General features: G+C 39.8%; 2 protein-coding genes across 4 annotated transcripts; both read left to right on the plus strand.

The window, feature by feature from the left end:
* The first annotated feature begins 5,637 nt into the window (after positions 1-5,637).
* nfe2l3 (nfe2 like bZIP transcription factor 3) lies at positions 5,638-11,887 on the plus strand. Its single transcript, XM_029514145.1, has 5 exons — positions 5,638-6,506; positions 8,094-8,174; positions 8,707-8,820; positions 9,029-9,485; positions 9,600-11,887. Exons 1-5 carry the CDS (start codon positions 5,991-5,993, stop codon positions 10,364-10,366), a joined length of 1,935 nt encoding a protein of 644 aa, XP_029370005.1. The 5' UTR covers positions 5,638-5,990; the 3' UTR covers positions 10,367-11,887.
* A 232-nt stretch (positions 11,888-12,119) lies between these two features.
* On the plus strand, positions 12,120-14,782 carry cbx3a (chromobox homolog 3a (HP1 gamma homolog, Drosophila)). Of its 3 annotated transcripts, none has more exons than XM_029514228.1 (5): positions 12,120-12,227; positions 13,016-13,167; positions 13,401-13,557; positions 13,911-14,005; positions 14,241-14,782. In XM_029514228.1, exons 2-5 carry the CDS (start codon positions 13,022-13,024, stop codon positions 14,365-14,367), a joined length of 525 nt encoding a protein of 174 aa, XP_029370088.1. In that variant the 5' UTR covers positions 12,120-12,227; positions 13,016-13,021; the 3' UTR covers positions 14,368-14,782. The 3 variants fall into 3 exon arrangements, with proteins under 3 accessions (XP_029370088.1, XP_029370087.1, XP_029370089.1); XM_029514227.1 differs by having other exon boundaries at positions 12,160-12,264; XM_029514229.1 differs by having other exon boundaries at positions 12,180-12,264; positions 13,019-13,167.
* Positions 14,783-18,847: the final 4,065 nt, after the last annotated feature.

Raw genomic sequence — 18,847 nt, forward strand, 5'->3', positions numbered from 1 at the left:
ATACATGGATATGATATGGGAGAAAAAGGAGGGGAAGAAAGAGGGTGGAAAAGGAGACAGGGTGAGGGGAGTCCATTAGTGAAGTAGACACAATAGATACAGGAGCAGAGCAAACACAGGGAGGTTTCCTTCAGGCATAAAAAAAAAATGCAAGAGGAATGATAGGCCTGGAAACACACATCCTGGATAATGGCCTGTTTATAATATGCACAGAAAGTCTTAAACCTTACACTGTCCTCTCCAAAGTTGCACGTAAGGATCATTTAGCATCCTTGAAGCACTGCATTAGATGGTGTGTGCATAAAGTAGGAGTGGGCAGTGTACATCTGATTCTGATATCATTCCAAACTTACCAGGTCACATCATACATGGCTGTTTTTCTGCTCGGCCACGGCCATTTTCCTTTGTTTATGTAGGCCCTTTCTGTTTTCTTTTCCAGGGAGATGGCTGCCAATCTCAGCAAGCCAGACCAACTTTATCAAGGCAGCCATCTCAGACTCTGACATCAAATTCAGGACTGCTTCTCATAAAAAAAAAAAAAAAAATTGAGCGCCTTTCCCTGCTGCTGACCCCTCAGAGCCTGGGTTCTGAAGGATATTGTGAGAATAGGAGAGGGTGAGAAGGGAAAGTGAAGCAGTGATATAAAGTGTTTCAGCAGCTTTCCTTTGTTTTAATTCATAGTGATACGTTATCATACTCATGTCTCTGTATAGCACTGCAGCACAGAGCCTTATGGGGTAGCAAGGGTGCAATTAGTGAATACGGATTCCAGTTGTGAGTGGTGAATATCCCACAGGCCAGGCCACATGACATCTGTAACATAATTTAGACATTAGCGCCCCCTTGTGATCGACGCTGCTTTAGCAATATTAGGACAAAACGACAGCAATGAAAAATAGTTTGATATGTAAGGAAATCGGGAATTAAAGTTCGAGATGAATGTGTTTTACGTGTTTTAGTGTGGTAATAAAAACAGCCGCCTAATAATGCTGTCAATAAGAGAAGTATTACTGCTGATGGATGGAGGCAGAAACAGTGTTAAGTGGACAAGCACAAAGCCTTCAGATTCCTGTAGACCTGTGGGACACATAAGGCAGACAAGTCTGCTCGCTCAATCAGCCTTAAAACAAAAACGGCATTGAAAAGGAAAACGGACGTAAAGCCCAGAAAGAGCGGCATATTTGTCATTATTACAACTCAATTTACAGAGAGCGACTTCGATTTAAAATGACTTCAATATGCCTCCGCTGCGGGGCGCCACAGAGTCTGCCAAACCGCCTTATGATGCTTTACGTCCTGTGATTGGTCAGTGTGGGCCGCTCAAACCGCAGCCAGTGAACCAATGGGAAAGGAGGATTGCGATTCATCGGTTTGATTGGCTGCACGCATCTGTCAATCAAGGAGCACCGGGGTCTGAAGGCAGAGCGCAGCCATTCGGTTGTTTTTCTCTCTGGAGAGCGGAGCTCCGGTCCTGAGCCCATTCATCCACTCACACACACACACACACACACACACACACACATATTATTACTGAGACACAAACTGCACAAAGCAATACTTTACACTTGATGTGTGGAAAAACTTACATATTATATTTCCATATTTTTGATATGCATATATAAAGCCATATAAATTTGCTCCCTAATTTTAATTTAAAGATATTTATGGTACATTTCCAATATTTTTCTTTTATTCATTGAACTCCAAATGACAGACTACGAATTAACCTTTAGCAATGAATTAACACAATTTGTGTAATATTTCAAATAATAATAAAAGTACCAACATAATGAATGTAAATCGTTTGGATATTTTATTGGAATTTGGATAATTATTTTAAACGTCATGAAAAAAATATTTTTATTTGCATCCCACATTAATTAGGGTTTTTTTTCACAATCAATTTTACCCAGCATGGCTGGGTCTTTTTTTTTTTTTAGAAATTATGTACAGGCTTATTTACAAACAATTCAATTTGTTTTTTAATTTTTATCCCAAAAAATTCAAATAATTGCTAATATTAAAAATATTACACGATACACAATGTAAATTACAACAACTGCAAAATCTCTGATAAAATATATTTAGTATGGAGTCTAGTTTGCTTATTCAAACCTCACTTTATAATCACTTGATAAAAATATGTTGATTCACTGTTAATATATTATGCCCTACATATATATTAATGAATCCATACTTAAGCCTGTGATCACAGTTAATATTTCTCATTCTCTTTTAATGAAGAATAGAAGTCATATCTGCCTCATATTGTATTTTTAAATTAAAAAGTATCTTAAGTCAGAATTGGCAAGAACTTGAAGACTATGTTAACAATAGACTACTTTTATATTAGCTTTAATCTATTCACGACCTTAAATCTGGCCCTGTTGTATAAGAATGCCTTTAAATATCTTTCTAATTCCTTCAGTAAAAAACAGGAAAACGACAACAAAGTAGTCCCATGATAGTCACTTCGCCCTTTCGGTTTACCCGTGAGTCTTTGCGGGAGGACCAAAACAAGGGCGCATGCGCATTAGCCTCCCACACATCATGCATAATTCGACCAATCACCATCGTCCTCAGAGGAGTGCGAGAAGGTGATTTAAGAGCTCTGCCCCAATAAATCTGTCAGAACTTCACAAAGTTGATTTAAATGTGTTTCACATCGTTATGAAAATACTTATGGATTAATCAAGTGGTTGCGTATTGGCGTCACATCAATTGGAGCAGATTACTCTTCACAACTTTGTTAAAGCGAAGCGATTTGGAGCGCTCAGACTCTGGATTTGTCGGGCCACCAACGCGATCTGTGAATCTTGAATGAGGCGGACAGCGGTGTCACTTGTTATTTTTATAAGATTTTTTTGTTGTTGTTGTAGCTTTGTGCTGCATAAACAGCTTAGGACGCTATTACACAACACTCACTCCAGTGACGGACGAGCCTATTGAATCTGAAATAGCCATATCAGTCTCGAGTTGCTCACCCTGTGGATGTTACATTAATGCACTTTGTCTGTAACAATGTAGCAGCTGCTTCCTAAATGAAGTGCAGTGCAGCCAGTTGTCAGATAACAGCACGCCTGACTGCCATGCACTACATTTCTAGTTATTCTTCAGGAGGAAGGACTGTCTGCCGCTGAGACGGCCAGGCTGACATAGGCAATGGGAGTTGAACTTGTTGTGTTGAACCAGACTCACTACATCCACTCCTTGTTGTTCCTGTAATTTGATGCGAGTTTGGCGGTGTAAAGGCACATAAAAATTGTGTAGTGCTTGTGAGAATTTCCATTGCACAGAACAGTTGCAGTACCCAGCAGCTACATTCCGGAGTAAATGGATCAGCAAAGTATAAAAAGTGTTTTTATCCAATGGAGCATGAACATGAATTGGCGTGTGAGCATGAATCCCTTTCTTTTTATAGGGTGGAGTAATGCATGGGCTTTGGTATGTGCAAATTTCATCAACAATCGTATTTCAATCAAAAAGATCAGAGGCCTATATAACCTGGTTATTCCACACGTAAAATGCAACCTATATGCAGAAAAAGTCTTCGTTACAGTTACATCAAAAACACACTTAAACGCAAAAAAAAAGAAAGAAACTATCTGAAATAAGCTGCTTGATATGCAATTTTTTGCAAAGATAGATTTATGAGTCTACAAGACCAAAGACTGTTTACGAAGTAGCAGACACGTTCAAACCCATTTTGATTTAATTTCAGTATTAGAAAAGCTGTCTGTTACCATTATTCGTCACCAGGAGTCGCAATTGAGCCATATTGGCTTGTCATGTTTATCAGCCTTTAGCAAAGTCTACCCAGAGTGACTTGAAGCAAACAACCGCAGATATTTAATATACACGGTAAAGGAAGTATATTAGATATGTGTATTATTTGATGTTAACCTAATGCTTATACGTCTGATCATTTGTCTGCATCTGTCCTTGACAGCCACGGTGATGTGCAATGTGATTTCTCATAGATTGATATAGTTGAAACTATCCAGTATGAAATTAGGACAACCTTGGCCAAGAGTTATCACTTAAGTACTGCTTCAGCATTAAGTCATCACCAGTAACACAGTAAAACATGACTAAAAATAACCAAAGGACTCTGGAAGATATGATTCCACATAATGAATAACTTCATCTTTTATCTCTTCTTAGTAATGCATATAACAAAGTCATTTTGAATAGTGGTATTATAATTTTTAGTTCGGCTAACTAAAAGAATGATTTTTTCATTGCTTTCTTCACAGTACGTACCGTATGTGCTTCACTGATTTATGTAACAATAAAAGTTTGCTAAAGATGAAAACAGCATCTGTGTTTAATTTTCCTAGTTCAGTTCTTTTGATACAGCACAAGACTGCACAAACAGATCTTGGATAACAAGGTATCAGCAAATAAGTCTTATTCAGAACAGATAGAGAACATGCACTACATTTGTGTAGTGCATGTGTTTGTGTATCAAGACATTTGTTTGATGTAATCCCTTGTGTTGTCTTGATACCTGCATGATAGTGTATGCTTGAAGTCTTGGAGGAAGCAAAATTACCACACATCATTTTACATTTTTTATCTAACCTAATTCCTCTTGTGTCTCTGTTGCAGTGCAAGTACAGGCCCCTATAGGTATTGCATAAATACTGTATGTACCTTACCTATTTAGTAGTTATCAATCTTCTTTAGCTGGAGGAGACAACCTCAAAAAGTTAGAAAGGGGAACTTGATCTTGATTAACCAGTTTCGAGGGGAGAGCTGGAATCTATATGAGCAGTGTGAGCAATGATAATACAAAGCAATTATAATCCCTTAACAGGCCACTAATTCTGATCAAACACTATGATCCAGATTAGATAGACAAATTCTGGACTATTAAACCAGTGAAAAAATTCGGGCAGTCAAGCGGCCAAAGACTAACCATAGTACATACTGATCTGAGAGGAACTGATGTTTCAATTCCCATTTAATACCTTACAGACCTTTTGTAGGTTAAGGTTGTTTTTTCTCCCTCCAACTTTTACCATCAAAATCAGATCAGAAAACTCAATCTGGAAAGAAAAAATCCAGTGTGTTTCACAACAAACTACCACTCGTGTCCAGATATATGACCTATGAACTTGTCCAGTCACATCATAGTTGGTGTAACTGGTGCTCAGGAAAAGTGCAGTTTATTTTAGGTACGGTGTTTTGTCTGGATTCCTTTGCTTGTATTCCCCTTTGCTGGGGATTTGCTGAACAAGTTCAAACTGTAATTCAGTCACTTACCAGTAGGTCAAACATGGCATGAAATGCAGGTCAGTAGCACAATCCCGGAATTGCGGCTTACCCGTGTTCCTGAAAGATCCCTTTGGGGTCAATAACATGCAGTTTGTGCGAAAATACTGTTTAATTAAAGAAAATTCAGTGTAATGTGTATTTTAGAGCACTTATCAGCTCAATTCCTCGCATTTTTTCCTGAAAATAATGTCTGCAGTTGTAATTGGGGTGGGAGCTGGTGGTATATAACGGATGTATCCCGCTCTTATTGGTCAGAATGTTGACTGACGGCCCTTGTGTCCAATCATATTGCGTTGTGGTGAACGCTTTGGACCAATCTGCATGAGCCATGCAAATCTCAAACGAAGTTTCCCCAGTAGCAGCACATTAGGCTGACAGCATTTAGCTTCCCTCATGTTTCATTTTCTTTTTAAGTAACAGCGTAAGGGAGGTTTTCACTGCGAACTATCGCCGATGAGTAACTCATCCATTGTGAGGGACTGAAGAGCAACGGGTTCGCTATGAAGTTCCTGTTAACTGGTAATTAAAGCGGCTAGCTAATTGCTAACAGCTAGCATAGCTATCTACAATTTCGCCGGTCCAGGCGGACCTCTTTGTCTGACAGGGGAAGGCGTGCTCTTTTGTTAGGCTTTTCCCTTTGTCCGGTGGGGAAAGAGGAACTGTTGGGTCAGGATTTCACAATTATCTGCAGTTCTGAAAGTATTTAGAAAATGCAAATCGCGAAAAAATACTTCACAGAAGGCCTGATTCAGTTGACGATCTTGCTCAGTTTAATAGGAGTTCGTGTAGACATCGACAGCTACCTAAGCGGCTATTACACGCCTCTGATAGAGATTAACTTGGGTCCTAGCTCAGCCTACATCCAGACACCATTTCATAACCTGAGAGACACCCTTGACGGATACAGTGTGCACCCAAAATGTCCTGAGTTGGACTATTTCTTTGCGAGCCGCCGCCTGCTAGATGAGGTGAGGACCCTCGGCTCCCCGCGGTTCCCCACACAGTTGACGGCCTGGCTGGTGCACCAAGTGTCTGCCTCTAACCGGGCTGACTGTGGGCCTTCAACCAGCAACAACACTGACACCAGCTCAGGGTTAGAAAGCCCTGGGGAAGGAGCCAGAGATGGCAGTGAGCACCTGCCTGACAGTGGCCAAGAGGTGTGCCAAACAACCCCTGAACTGGGACAAGGGCCTTGTAGCGCTGGAGCCAGTCGCTTTTCTAAAGAGGCAAGTGTGTGTGTGTGTGTGTGTGTGTGTATGCGTGCGTGTGCGTGCGTGCAATGCAATATAAAGTTAAACAGGCTTTAAGACAACTATCCAAAGAGGTTGGCCGGCTAGTTAAAGTAAAGTACAGACTTATGGCTTTGCTAAGCTAGAGTTAAAACAATCACCTCAACAGCTAATACTCTTCATTTGCTAAATAGCAGCACTGATTCATACTATACAACGATGACTGTCCATTTAACAGGTAACCTATTATGCTGTTAAGTTTCCTGGTACATGAACAACATCATTACCCGCTGCCTAAACCTAGCGCATTCACTTTCACATTTTTGTGTCTACTATGGGTTGCACTTGTCTAGTTCAGTTAGGGGATGTCCATTCACCATGGCATTGTTGCCAGTTCAGTTTTAAAAACAGCTAACTTGCTTTTAAATAACTGACTTATCCAAACAGTCAGCTGAAGAGACAGTTAAGTTTGATGTACAGCACCAAAAGTCTTCAGCGAACTGCTCTTTGCACCTGTCACCCTTCACTGTGGAACTTGCCACATTAAGCCTCTCCTGAGTGGCTAATAGGACAATACAAGTGACTTCACAAGTAAGAGCTAAATGCAACCAGCAATTCGTAAACAGCTGCTTGGTGGATGTTGTGTCCTGAGGGTAGTAGATGTGGTCAATGTAACTGTATCCCCTTTCTGCGGACTCAGCTGCCAGCTGTGGGCCTTGAGAGGTGGAGAAGTGAGGTGCAGACTCACACTCTATTTGCTTTCACAGTGAACCCCCTCAGGGTTGTTGTTCACATGGATAATGTAATATTGACACATTATTTTCTTTACCCTCTTGCAAAATATGTCATAACTGTTGAGAGCAGGACATTGTGGTTTGTAGAAATACAATGCATCAAAGGAGAGCATGAGAGATGTGATAGTTTTAAAAGTATCACAGTAGAAAGAAAATAAAAATCAAAAGGTATTTACATTCACTGGGACTGTTAAAGTTGGAAAATCTTCTCCAGTAGTAATAGTAGTCGACAAGCTCAGACAAGACTGGGGCAAAATTGTGTCAGTGTAGTGTATTTTTGCCTCTAGCATTACTGTAAAAAATTAATAAGCAATCATTCTTGGTGAGACACAGCATTAGGGCAAAAGAGTGGAAATAACTTTTTGTCTGTGTGTGGAGACATGAAGAATATTATGCCTGTGGCAGACAGCTGGTGACCTACATTAAATTCTGTTTTTGATGTATCAGAAGTATCTCACATCTATAAAAGGATTAGGCTACCTCTGGGGATTCTCAGTTGGTTGGTGTGTTAAAATAAACTTAGCTCACAAGTGTGTAATGGGTCATCAAAAAGCAGGACAACAGAAACAGCTGAAGTTTGCTCTTGACCCGAGTCAGTTCATGGCAATTAAAACAGGTGCTAAAACAAAAAAAAAAAAAAAACATTCTGTATGTCACAGCAGAAATTTAATGGTGCTTAGGGTCTTTGTGTTTCAGCTAACCAACGTACTGTTTCTCTTTTTGCACTGTTGTACCTAACCCAATTCCCTCTCTTCTTTCTCCCCATCTGCCTTTCCTTTTTCCTAATCAGGAAAATCACACACAAGTTAAAGAAGAGGAAGAAACTGCTCCACTCATACAGCTGGCTCATAGTTCCACTCTTGAACAGGAGGTATGATGCGGTTTATCATAGTTGCCTTGATCAGTTTCTGTGCACTGGTATGAATGTTTCACATTGCATCTGTGTTTAAAAACAAAAAACAAAACAAGTTTTCTGAAAAGTAGCTGCGCTCCTTTTGCCTTACAGCGTTTTAAAATGTGATGACTCACACTGACAGTTAGGTTGCAGTGTTGTAAATGGCATTCTACTGATTTTTTTTTTTTTTTTTTAACTACATTGTTGCTTTACTTAAACAATTAAATCACAGCATTCTGATCCTAGTGCAACTGGGGCAACACTGTTAATTCATGCTGAACTTCAATAGTTACTGTCTCTCAAAGGGATTTATTTACCTAAGAATATATAAAGATGGCATTTCAAAAGTACCTTTTTTTTTTTTTTTAATTTCAGTAGTTTTTCTTACTACAAGTTTATTCTTTGGTGTTTCTTTCACCACTCAAACTTTTAATCACAGGGAATTGTAACTGTGCAAGCTAAACATTAATGCAAATTCTGTGTTCTGTGCTTGTTTTACCTATTTCAGAGTCTCCTCGAAGGTATCACTGCATTGTCTGATCCAGCACGCCACCTTCCTCCCACCATTGACATCAACGAGCACTGGAGCAATTTACTTTCTCTGTCTGTCACTGACCTTGATGTGAGTTGGTCTCCCATGGTCATGGGATGCCTGAAAATTTATTTTACAGAAGTTTTAATATCTGTTTGTGAACACTAATTCAGGCCCAAGCTGTGAACCACCACTATTTCACAAAAAATTTTGTGTATCATGTTGAGCTTAAACAAAACAGTCTTCAATGTGTAAAGAAAAAAAACAACTAAAAATTAAATTTGTTTTGTGTTTGTAGGACTTGGACTCTCTAGTCACAGACACAGACATCACCAGTGCCATCAGCCACGATGTGAGTTTGCATGATGCAATGGTATCTGGTTCAGGAGCCTTTGGTGTGGCTTTGGATAGAAGTGACGCCCAACCAGTCAGTCAGCAACAAAGAACTCTCTTTCGACTGGAATCAACAGGCTCCTCGCACTCAGATGTGTCACCTGGAATGGCTCTGGGCCTTGCTGCTCTTCCCTTTGCTTCAGTATGTAATTTAACTGGAAATGAGTCTCACAGTGCAGTGGGTGGCTGCCTGGATGAGGCTGTGTTTGACCAGATCAATCAGTTGGGTTTGGAAGGCCTTGACACCATCGACAACCAACTGATGGGATGTCTGGAGAGCATAAACCCAGAGGTCCTGGAGGACTTGGACTCAGACTCTGGTCTTTCTCTGGAGAGCAGCTCTGGCAGCCCAGTCTCCCCAGGTTAGTTACAATGTTAGTATTAGTAATAAAATAAATATATTTATATCCCTAACTTGTGGAGCCGAACTAATTGTTTTTCATTACTACTATGCTAATTAACTCTTCCCTCGCCAGGCTCATCTGAGATGTCATCATCATCCAGCTCGTACTGTGAAGATGAGTGTGGAGCAACTGGCTACAGCAGCGATGTGGATTCAGTCCCTTCAAAAGGCATTGTGGACTACACAACTTGGTCACCGGTTGATTTAAGTGAAAGTGTATGGCATGACCACAGCTACCCATCGCCTTCTTTCTTCAACCAGCCTTCTGTAACACTTCCACATAAAAGCATCAAAGAGGAGCCTCTCAGTGATGATGATGGACCTATGTTGGAAGAGAGGGAGCTGAGTCGTGATGAGCTTCGTGCACGTGCCATGTGTATCCCATTCTCTGTCCTGCAAATTGTCAATATGCCTGTGGAGGAGTTCCTGGAGGTTCTTGATGGTCATGGTTTCTCCCCTGAACAGGTGACACTCTTGAGGGACATCCGCAGGCGGGGGAAAAACAAATTGGCAGCACAAAACTGCCGCAAGCGCAAATTAGATGCCATCACAGGGCTCCAGGAAGAGGTGGAACGGCTGCAAGCCCAGAGAGACAGGCTACTGAGGGAGAAACAGCTTACAGCCAAGACAATGGGTGCTGTGGGTCAGCAGATTAAGCAGCTGACCAGAGATGTCCTGGCCAGGCTAAGAGATGAGTCAGGACAGCCCCTGAACCCGGAAAGATACACCCTGCTGTGCAGGGCCAATGGGAGTGTAGTCGTTCAGCCTGTAAGAAGGCCTACTGTCTCTACAGCTGCTGGCAACAAAACAGACAAGAGGAAGAAGGAAAAAAAGCAGTGATGCAGTATTGACAGCTGTGAATTGAGTTTTTACAGTTTGGATATTTCTGAACTTGCATACCTGACTCTGGTTGTGGGACCGCCTTTTGTCAAAGTGTGTGTGGATTCACCGCTGTTGGAGCCTAAATCTGAAAAACCTGCAAAAAAAAAACAAAAGAAAGAAACTCAAAACATAAGTAAAAAATGTTTTCTGTAAATAAAATATCTCATGGGAAAGATGTAGCTTACACACTGGAGATTCTTTGCTCATAAAAGATGAATAAGGCACCAGGGTCGGTTTAAGGGAACAGTAAAGCTGCTGGCGACACTGCCGGTCTCTCTTTGTGCCTGTTAACATTTATTTCCTTGAGTCTTGGTGTTTTCACAGATGAGCGTAGACAACCAAATGTTTTACATTCAACAAGGCCAGCATGCCAGTTTCTGAATAGAATCTAGGAGATTGATTCTGTTTGTTTGGTTTATTTCCATGTAATCTCACCTCCCATTGTTTCCCCTTTCAGTTTAAGGAGAAGGTTAAAGATTGTATTTATTAAAGGTTCCGAGGTTCCTGAAATGCTTATATGCATCATGAAACTGTCACAGGCAGTATCTTTTTTTTTTTTTTCATAATGGAAACTTAATCTCAAAGTGCTTTGACTATTGGGACATTATGTAAAGTTTACAGATTTGTTTTAGATACTTGAGGGCATGTACTGTTAAATAGAAATTTGAACAAAAACTTAAAAAAAAAAAGATTTTGCTCAACATTTTGCTCTTAGTCTCCTGTCTTAATGAAAGACAGTATACCAATGATTAAACTGACAAGGCCTTAATTTGTATTTGGTAAGGGTTTTGTTTACCTTGTGTGTCTATATGAGCCACAAATGAGCATCATCATAACTAAAATATTTTATTTTTTAATGAGGCAACCCATTCGTATTTTGTTTTGTTCTTTTATATTGAATAATTAGTTTGAAGCAAAATTCTGCTTAAGTCCTTTCATTTATGTACTTAAGAATTTTGGCAAGATCATATTCTACCTCACATCTCAGTTTGTGTTGTCTCAGTTTGAGATTTTGGCTAAATAAAAACAAAAATGCCCCTTTTAAGGGGAATTTCAGTGCACTCATTAACTACAATTTCTTTGTAAAATTTTAAAAGGCCCTGAGTGGACCTAAAACATCCCATTTCTGAAATACAATCACCAACTCTATTTAATAGGATTGAATGTCATTTGGATGATGCCTTTTATATATTTGAGATTATGAGAGTTGAATCAAGTATGTAGTAGAATTTGGCATGTTATTCATGGAGACACTGCTTTATACAGTCACCACCAGAGTGAGCGAGTTAAATGGAGAAAAGTGCAAAAAATATTTAATAGTGTGACTCCTGAAGTAATTTCCTCCCTGGTTCCTCGTGGATTTGTATTTAATTTCTTGGTTTGACCTAGGGTTTAATTTGCTGTTTGTATAAATGCTTAGAGAATTTCAAACGCTGTCACAGGTGTTTCTTTTTCTGATTAAAAAATAAAAAACACAAACGTAAACGAGGTGTCCCTTTCTTGCTGTCTCTAATTGTGCCACTGTTTTGGGTGCTGAATCGAAGCACACAATTTCTTGCCTGTGACCGAATGATGCTATTTTCGCTGATCATCTAGTTAATGAATGAATATTTTGTACGAGCTACTCAAGCAGACTTCTCCAGCGTGCATCTTCAGACAACCAGGGAGCCAGGAAGCGCAACCGCAAAAAAAAAAAAAAAAAAAAAAAAAAGCGAAGCGCACGTTCCCTCCAGGTACCCGTAGAAGACCCAAGCTCGTAGCTTTTGGCGCCCGTCCTCCGGAGGTGCATACGAGGGATAAAGAGGTTGCTGACCGCGTGGTAAGGAGGCATATTTTGGGGGACTCCGGTAATCACGGTATGTGTGCGCAGTAATTTCGATCGCAGCAGTACGTAACGTAGATGTAAACTTGGATAGCTTTATTTTCTTCGTTGTTAGCGTGGTCAGGACGCAGAAGTGAGCTATGACGGTACTGAGTACTAGCAGCAGCTACCTGAACGTATTGTTGTGTGTTAACAGTCCAGTATGCTAAGTAACTCAAGATGCCCTGTAGCGTTTTGGCTAGGTTAGCTTTAGCTCCTTGAAAGCAGAGGTGCTCATACGATGAGTTAGTTGGATCTTCGGGCCTTTTAAGATGACATGCTTTCTGCTTTGTTTCGTTTATTTATCTTGCTTGAACAATGATTTGCTTCATTGAAATTGCTAATGTGAAAAAAACCACAACAACTCTGTTGTTAATGCACGCACCTCGGCCATAACTAACATAGCGTTGTTTTGTATGTGTTGAAGGAAAGTTGTGGGATTTTTTTTTCTCTCCTTTCCAGGCCTGAGATACAAACCACAGTTAGCACGCAGGCTAACCTCCAAAACGTTGTCTCATTTGGCTGCCTGCATTTCAGCTCTTTGCATAGCTCTCCTCTCACTGACCTTAACTTGAGCATGTCAATTGCAATAGCATGCTAGCGCTGCCACGTTTTGTGTGTTACTGTGTCTTTGACTGCTTCATCTGTGTCCGGTTTGGGTCCTGCTGGTGTTGTGTTTTCAGGTCCTTCTGCCATGGAGGGGTGCCTTTGTTTAAAATTTTTTCCATGCTTCTCGTTTTGTACAGCAGAACATGGGCAAGAAGCAGAACACCAAGGGAAAGAAGGATGCTCAGGAGACTCAGGAGGAACCTGAGGAGTTTGTTGTGGAAAAGGTCTTGGACCAGCGTATTGTCAATGGGAAAGTAGAGTTCTTCTTGAAGTGGAAAGGATTTACAGAGTGAGTTGTCCCTGAAACACCAGCCCCCTCCTGCCCCGCTGCGCTGGAAGTGCTTCCCTGGTGTGGGGTCGTGCTATGCTTTTGTCAATAATCACAATGTTTACATGTAGAGGATTAAGTTCTGTGTAGAAGCTACATTTAAAACTTCACTATTTATTTATTTGGAATTGGTTGGAAGCCCTGTTAAGTGATATCTTGAGATGCAAATGCTTACCATTGTCCTGTTACTGTAGCGCTGATAACACCTGGGAGCCAGAGGAAAACCTGGATTGTCCAGAGCTGATTTCAGCATTTTTGGAATCACAGAAGAATATTACAGAGAAGCCCGCTCCTGTAAAGAGGAAGGCATCCTCCGACGAGCCAGAGACGGAAGCAAAGAAAAAAGATGTTGTGAGTTCACTGATGTGACTGTCTTAGTAGCACATAAGTAATGAAATGGCACAAATGAAATCAACCAATGAGAATCAGCTGCTTGTGTATTGTTTTTTTTTGAAAGTCAAAAAAATATAAGGAATCAATCGCCTCCAGATAATCATTACTATGTTCCATAACAATGTTATGCAATTTGAATAATATATATATATCTAAGTCATAGATGGATAATGATAATTGCAATGCTACAGCTCTTGCACCTGTTCTGGAGATCAAACTTTAATTAGTATCACAATTGGTTGCCTGAAGAATGCACAAATTGCTCTTTCAGTTTATTGCACTCAGTAATGTTTTTTGTTGCCACTCTGCAGGCTGAGAAACCACGAGGCTTTGCGCGAAACCTTGAACCTGAGCGGATTATTGGTGCAACAGACAGCAGTGGGGAGTTGATGTTCTTGATGAAATGGTGAGTTCACAAGGAAGTAAATCATCCTTTTTTGTCTATGAAACTATAACTGTAATTTGTTATGGATGGATCATTGTCCTCTGCGCTTCAGCTTTTTAAGGCTTGGTTGTATTCATTCTAAGTGCATGAAATGCAGATCCACCTTCTATATTGTGGCTGTGATAGTCTAAATATACAAAATGGAGGACCAGGGTTAAGGTTACGGTTGCTGTGATGTTTTCTCTCTTTCCCTTAGGAAAGACTCTGATGAAGCAGATTTGGTTCCTGCCCGTGAGGCAAATACTCGTTGCCCTCAGGTGGTCATTTCCTTCTATGAGGAGAGACTGACATGGCATTCTTGCCCGGAGGATGAAGTGCAGTAGTACCATGCTTCCACCAGTCCTTCACACCACCTATGCCCTTTTCCTCAGGACTGACTTTTCCTCTGTGGTTCGCCTTCTAGTTTTAGCTATCTTAGTTTTTGAAGATGTTTCAAGACTTGAATTGTGTGGCAGTCAAGGAGACGTGGTTTTTGTACATAGTTGCTGAACTCGTAAGAAGAATGTGAGAAAACAGGTAATGCTTTCGTGTTGTATAATAAAGTAAGTCTTCCAATATAATTTTATGACTTATGTGGTGGCTGGTTAGAAACCATAGTTTGATAGACCCCACTACTCGTACCAATGTTCATACATGGTCAAATGTATTACTTCTAAATACCTACTTTGTCTTGTTAATCTTTCATCCACCTTTTGTTATGATCTCAAGATTATTATTATTATGTTGTTGTTTTTTTTTGGGGGGGGGGGGGGGGGGGGGGGGCTGATGTTTTGTTCTACACTAAAATTTTGTATACCTTTTTTCTGTAAATATAATTTGAACTTCTAATAAAGGTTTTAAGTGACCAAAATACAATATATATTTGACTTTGAACTTTTTGCAGCTTGATTTTGTTTTAGGTACATTACAGGAAGCTGGAAGTATTGTATGAGAAATTTTATTTTGAAAATAACATTTGAAACCTGTAAATTAATCAAACCAATTAAGCCATAATGTTGGTGACAGCATTTACCACTTCTCCCTAAGGAATTAAGCCTCTTAACAGGGAGTGTTTTCCTTGTCTTGTTCTCTACACTTGATAGGACTGAAAGTCCTAGAGATCCCAGTTGTGGGAATTCAGTGGCTCTTACACTGAATAACCCCACTCATCCACCCGAATGTTTGGTTCGGGTAAATCTACAATTGTTCACCATAATGACCTGGATGAAGCTGATACTATATTTACCTGGTAGTTTTAAGTCCAGAGTAAAATGAGAAGCTCAGTCATTTTACATTCCTATAGTCTGAACTGCCCTAAAGGTTGGAAACTCGGAGCATTGCAGCTGTTTCTGTCTTCCCAAGGATTTTGTCTTTTCACTTGTAGGACTTGAAATGTAGGATATTTATTTCTAATGTGATGCCTATGAGATGATTTTTGTCCTGGTCTATCAGCTTATGTTCTCAATCAGGTTCTGGTAGGTGGAATTGGCATTTGCACAATTGGGTTCACCTGGCCAGTCCACCTGAAAGGCACTGAAGATCAGTCAACCAGTTTGCTCTCCAACCCCCTCACTTAATCTCCTACAACATAGTGTCTTTAGCTTGGTTGGATTGGGCTATTCTCTTTAGTTTGCATCATATAACACAAATCTGCTCACTAACACTACTAACCAACACACTTCATATGTTTAATTGATATATTTGACTCTTATGTAAACAAATATCATTTTTTCTTGTCCAACTATGTGTTTCCCTCCATTCATCACGTCCTAAGAAAAAGTGTTCTTCTATTTTGATATTTCTGTCTATAAAAATTTGAAAAAATGATTTCTACCCAGCCACACATCCTAGTGACACCTCCTTATATCCTTAAACCTCACTACCTCACCAGCTCTAAAAAAACATCTGAGGTCTGTAGCGCTTGGTCATGTTGCCAGATGGCATGTCTCTGCTCTGTTGTGTAGAACCAGTCTCATGACTGGCATTAATATGTGGGAAATGGACTTTGAACCTTTTAGCTTCAGTGCGGATGATGTTTCTATAGCAACCCAAGTTTCAGCTTCCAGAAGAAAATCCTTTATAGCACACCCAAAACAGCTAAAGTGACACATTCATATTGTTTTTTTTTTTTTTTCATAATCCAAATGATTCATGTCAGAAAATAATCAGCATAAAGATAGATCCACAACCCGGCAAAATGACTGCACACAAAAGCCTTTATGGGGTTTAAATGTATTGAGGCTGCATGTATGTATGTCTGTGTTTGTTCTCTCAATATCTTGATTAAGTCATGTCTGTTATCTGGGCAACAGTCACCACTTGTGTGCAAATCTCAGAGCGTGTCAATATGTCAATACAACACAGTCATACTTGATTCCTTTATTGTCATTGTACAACAGGGAACAATGCAATTAAATTACACTCTCTGGTATAAGACTAATAAAAAATAATTTAAAAAACATGCAGTTACAAAATTACATACAAATAACATCTTCAGTTGCAATGTCAACCTATGAAGCAGTTTTAATTCTACATTTTCTGAAACTGTAACTGTATGCTTCACATAATCTTTGTGTATACCAAAGTATACAAACTACTTCACAATATATATCACATGGATGTTAAAATAATTTAAAACAAATGGAAACAGCAGTTTTTAAAAGTGTGAACCTTGTAGAAACCTTGAAGAAAGAGGACACTCTATGTGGAGCACATGATGATAAGTCCATATATAAGTTGACAGAGTCAGCTGTCGCTCTTGGCACATCTTGAGCAACACTTATTGGTCTCATGCAGCCAATCAAATTATCTGGATACTTCAGACCAACTGAAAATCTCATTCACAGACCGAAAGTGAAAAAAAAAAACAAACAACTCTCAGGGACTTCTGTACTGTGATGACTTGTAGTTTCTGTGTGGGAAATCCAGAGTTTGCCTGTCCAGTGTCAACAAACTGTCTCAGCAACAGACTAATTGTAGAGACCACCACGCATTAAATACTATATGCGAAGAATAACAATAAACCTCCATGATAAGGTTAGTGTTTTTTACTGTTATTTTATGAATGGCTCAGCTAAAATGAGACTTCAATTTAACAGACATTTCTAATATTAACACACTGTTTGTGTGTTTGTTTCATACATGTGTAATATTTTTTCAGCAGTAAAAGATAGACCTATAATTCAATAATAAATTATAGTCTACATGAGGTTTCAAGCATGATGTTCCTTCTTTTTGTATTTGCATGTTTGTCAGATATGAAAACTTCTAAGGTTGCAGGCTACCTATATGACATTTGAAGAGGATTATAAACTAGTCCCCCCATATTAGACTGAAAAAAAAGCAGTGCAAAGCACAATATTGTCTGTGATGCAACTTTGATTGTGATATGTTATCTTTGTGATATTATTCGAAATGATGGTTAGCCTTCCACTGTGCTCGCCTCCTCCCACCAGCTGAGGCCATTTAAACTGATTGAGCCGCTGAGGCTGCGCGCTGCGCCCTTAAGAGGGCTCATCGCCTGTCCGCGTTTTCCAAGCTTAACTAGTGAAACTTCTCTCCCTATCTCTCTCTCTCTCTATCTCTCTCTCTCTCTCTCTCGCTCACACACTCACCTTTTTATCACTTTTTATTGTATGTTTTGTGCATATTTTATAGCGGCGTGACCTGCAGCGTGAAGCAGCTTCCAGGCAGAGGTCACACTGCGTAAAGTCCGGGCGGCGTAGATGAGGCAGAGCTGAGCTGCTGCTGAGGCTAACAGGGGAAGGTAGGACTGCTCAGATAACTCACGTTTACTGTTGGGGCTGCGCAAGTTCTCTATTTATTTTTGTTCCTTTCCCTAGCTTTATTGATTTAGCTGTATCAGCTGTACCTTGTCTATTGTGGGTTTTGTTTTTTTTTTTTGTTTTTTTTTTTCCGAGATGGTAACAGCAGAGTCTTTATCTTTGGGCTGGACTTCAGACTTTAAACGTCAGCACATTTCTCATGGCTGGTGTAGGTAATTGTTTGGGCACCCTTTAAAATGTGATGGTTTTAAACTACATGCCGCTGACTGTGGCTTGCTGTGCCTTGTTTCAGTCCTGCTCCATGACACTGCTTCAGGGCAACGGATGTTATTTTTGGAGATTGAACTCTAAACTTAGTGTGAAAATGGTGTGTAATTGCAGCCCAAAGCAAATTAAGATTCCAACATTTATTTCAATCAAAAGGGAAGTGGATGTCATTAAACAGCTTTTTTTTTTTCTCCCCCTTTTTGAACTACATACATGAAAAGGGATAACTTCAGTAAACAGTGATGTGACAGAAGTTTGCTTCTGGTCACACTTTAATGCAGTCTTAAGTTATTCTCCTAACAGTGTTTGAGCCTTGTAGATAATGAGCATTGGGATATGAAAGGACAGATGATCTGAGTTACTGAAACCTTTTGCTTGAGTGAGCTCAATGGAATGGATGAAAAATGGACATTCTGTATAAAAGTTTTTCTCTTCTACCGTTTCATACATGAGTCCTTCTTGAAGTGTTCAGAGCAATGATTTCCCTTCATGCTTTGTCCTTCGTTTGTCTTTTTTTTTTTTTTTTTTTTTCCCCTTTATTGGTGCCAAATGTTTGAGAACTTAAAGTATTAATGGCCAGCCAGGCCCCTGCTTTACACAACAAATCTTCTGCTGAAAGCAGACTTTGTCTCCTGTCATAATGGAATGCACTGCAATAGTAAAAATAGTATCTGTAGTATCTGTAGTTGTGCATTTGACCAGTCTGCAGAATCTCTCCCCATGCAATAGTTTCTCAATCTGAATAGTTTCTTTCAGATTCTTTGCACCTGTT

This window comes from Echeneis naucrates, chromosome 11 (assembly GCF_900963305.1).
Source record: "Echeneis naucrates chromosome 11, fEcheNa1.1, whole genome shotgun sequence".
Taxonomy (NCBI): domain Eukaryota; kingdom Metazoa; phylum Chordata; class Actinopteri; order Carangiformes; family Echeneidae; genus Echeneis; species Echeneis naucrates.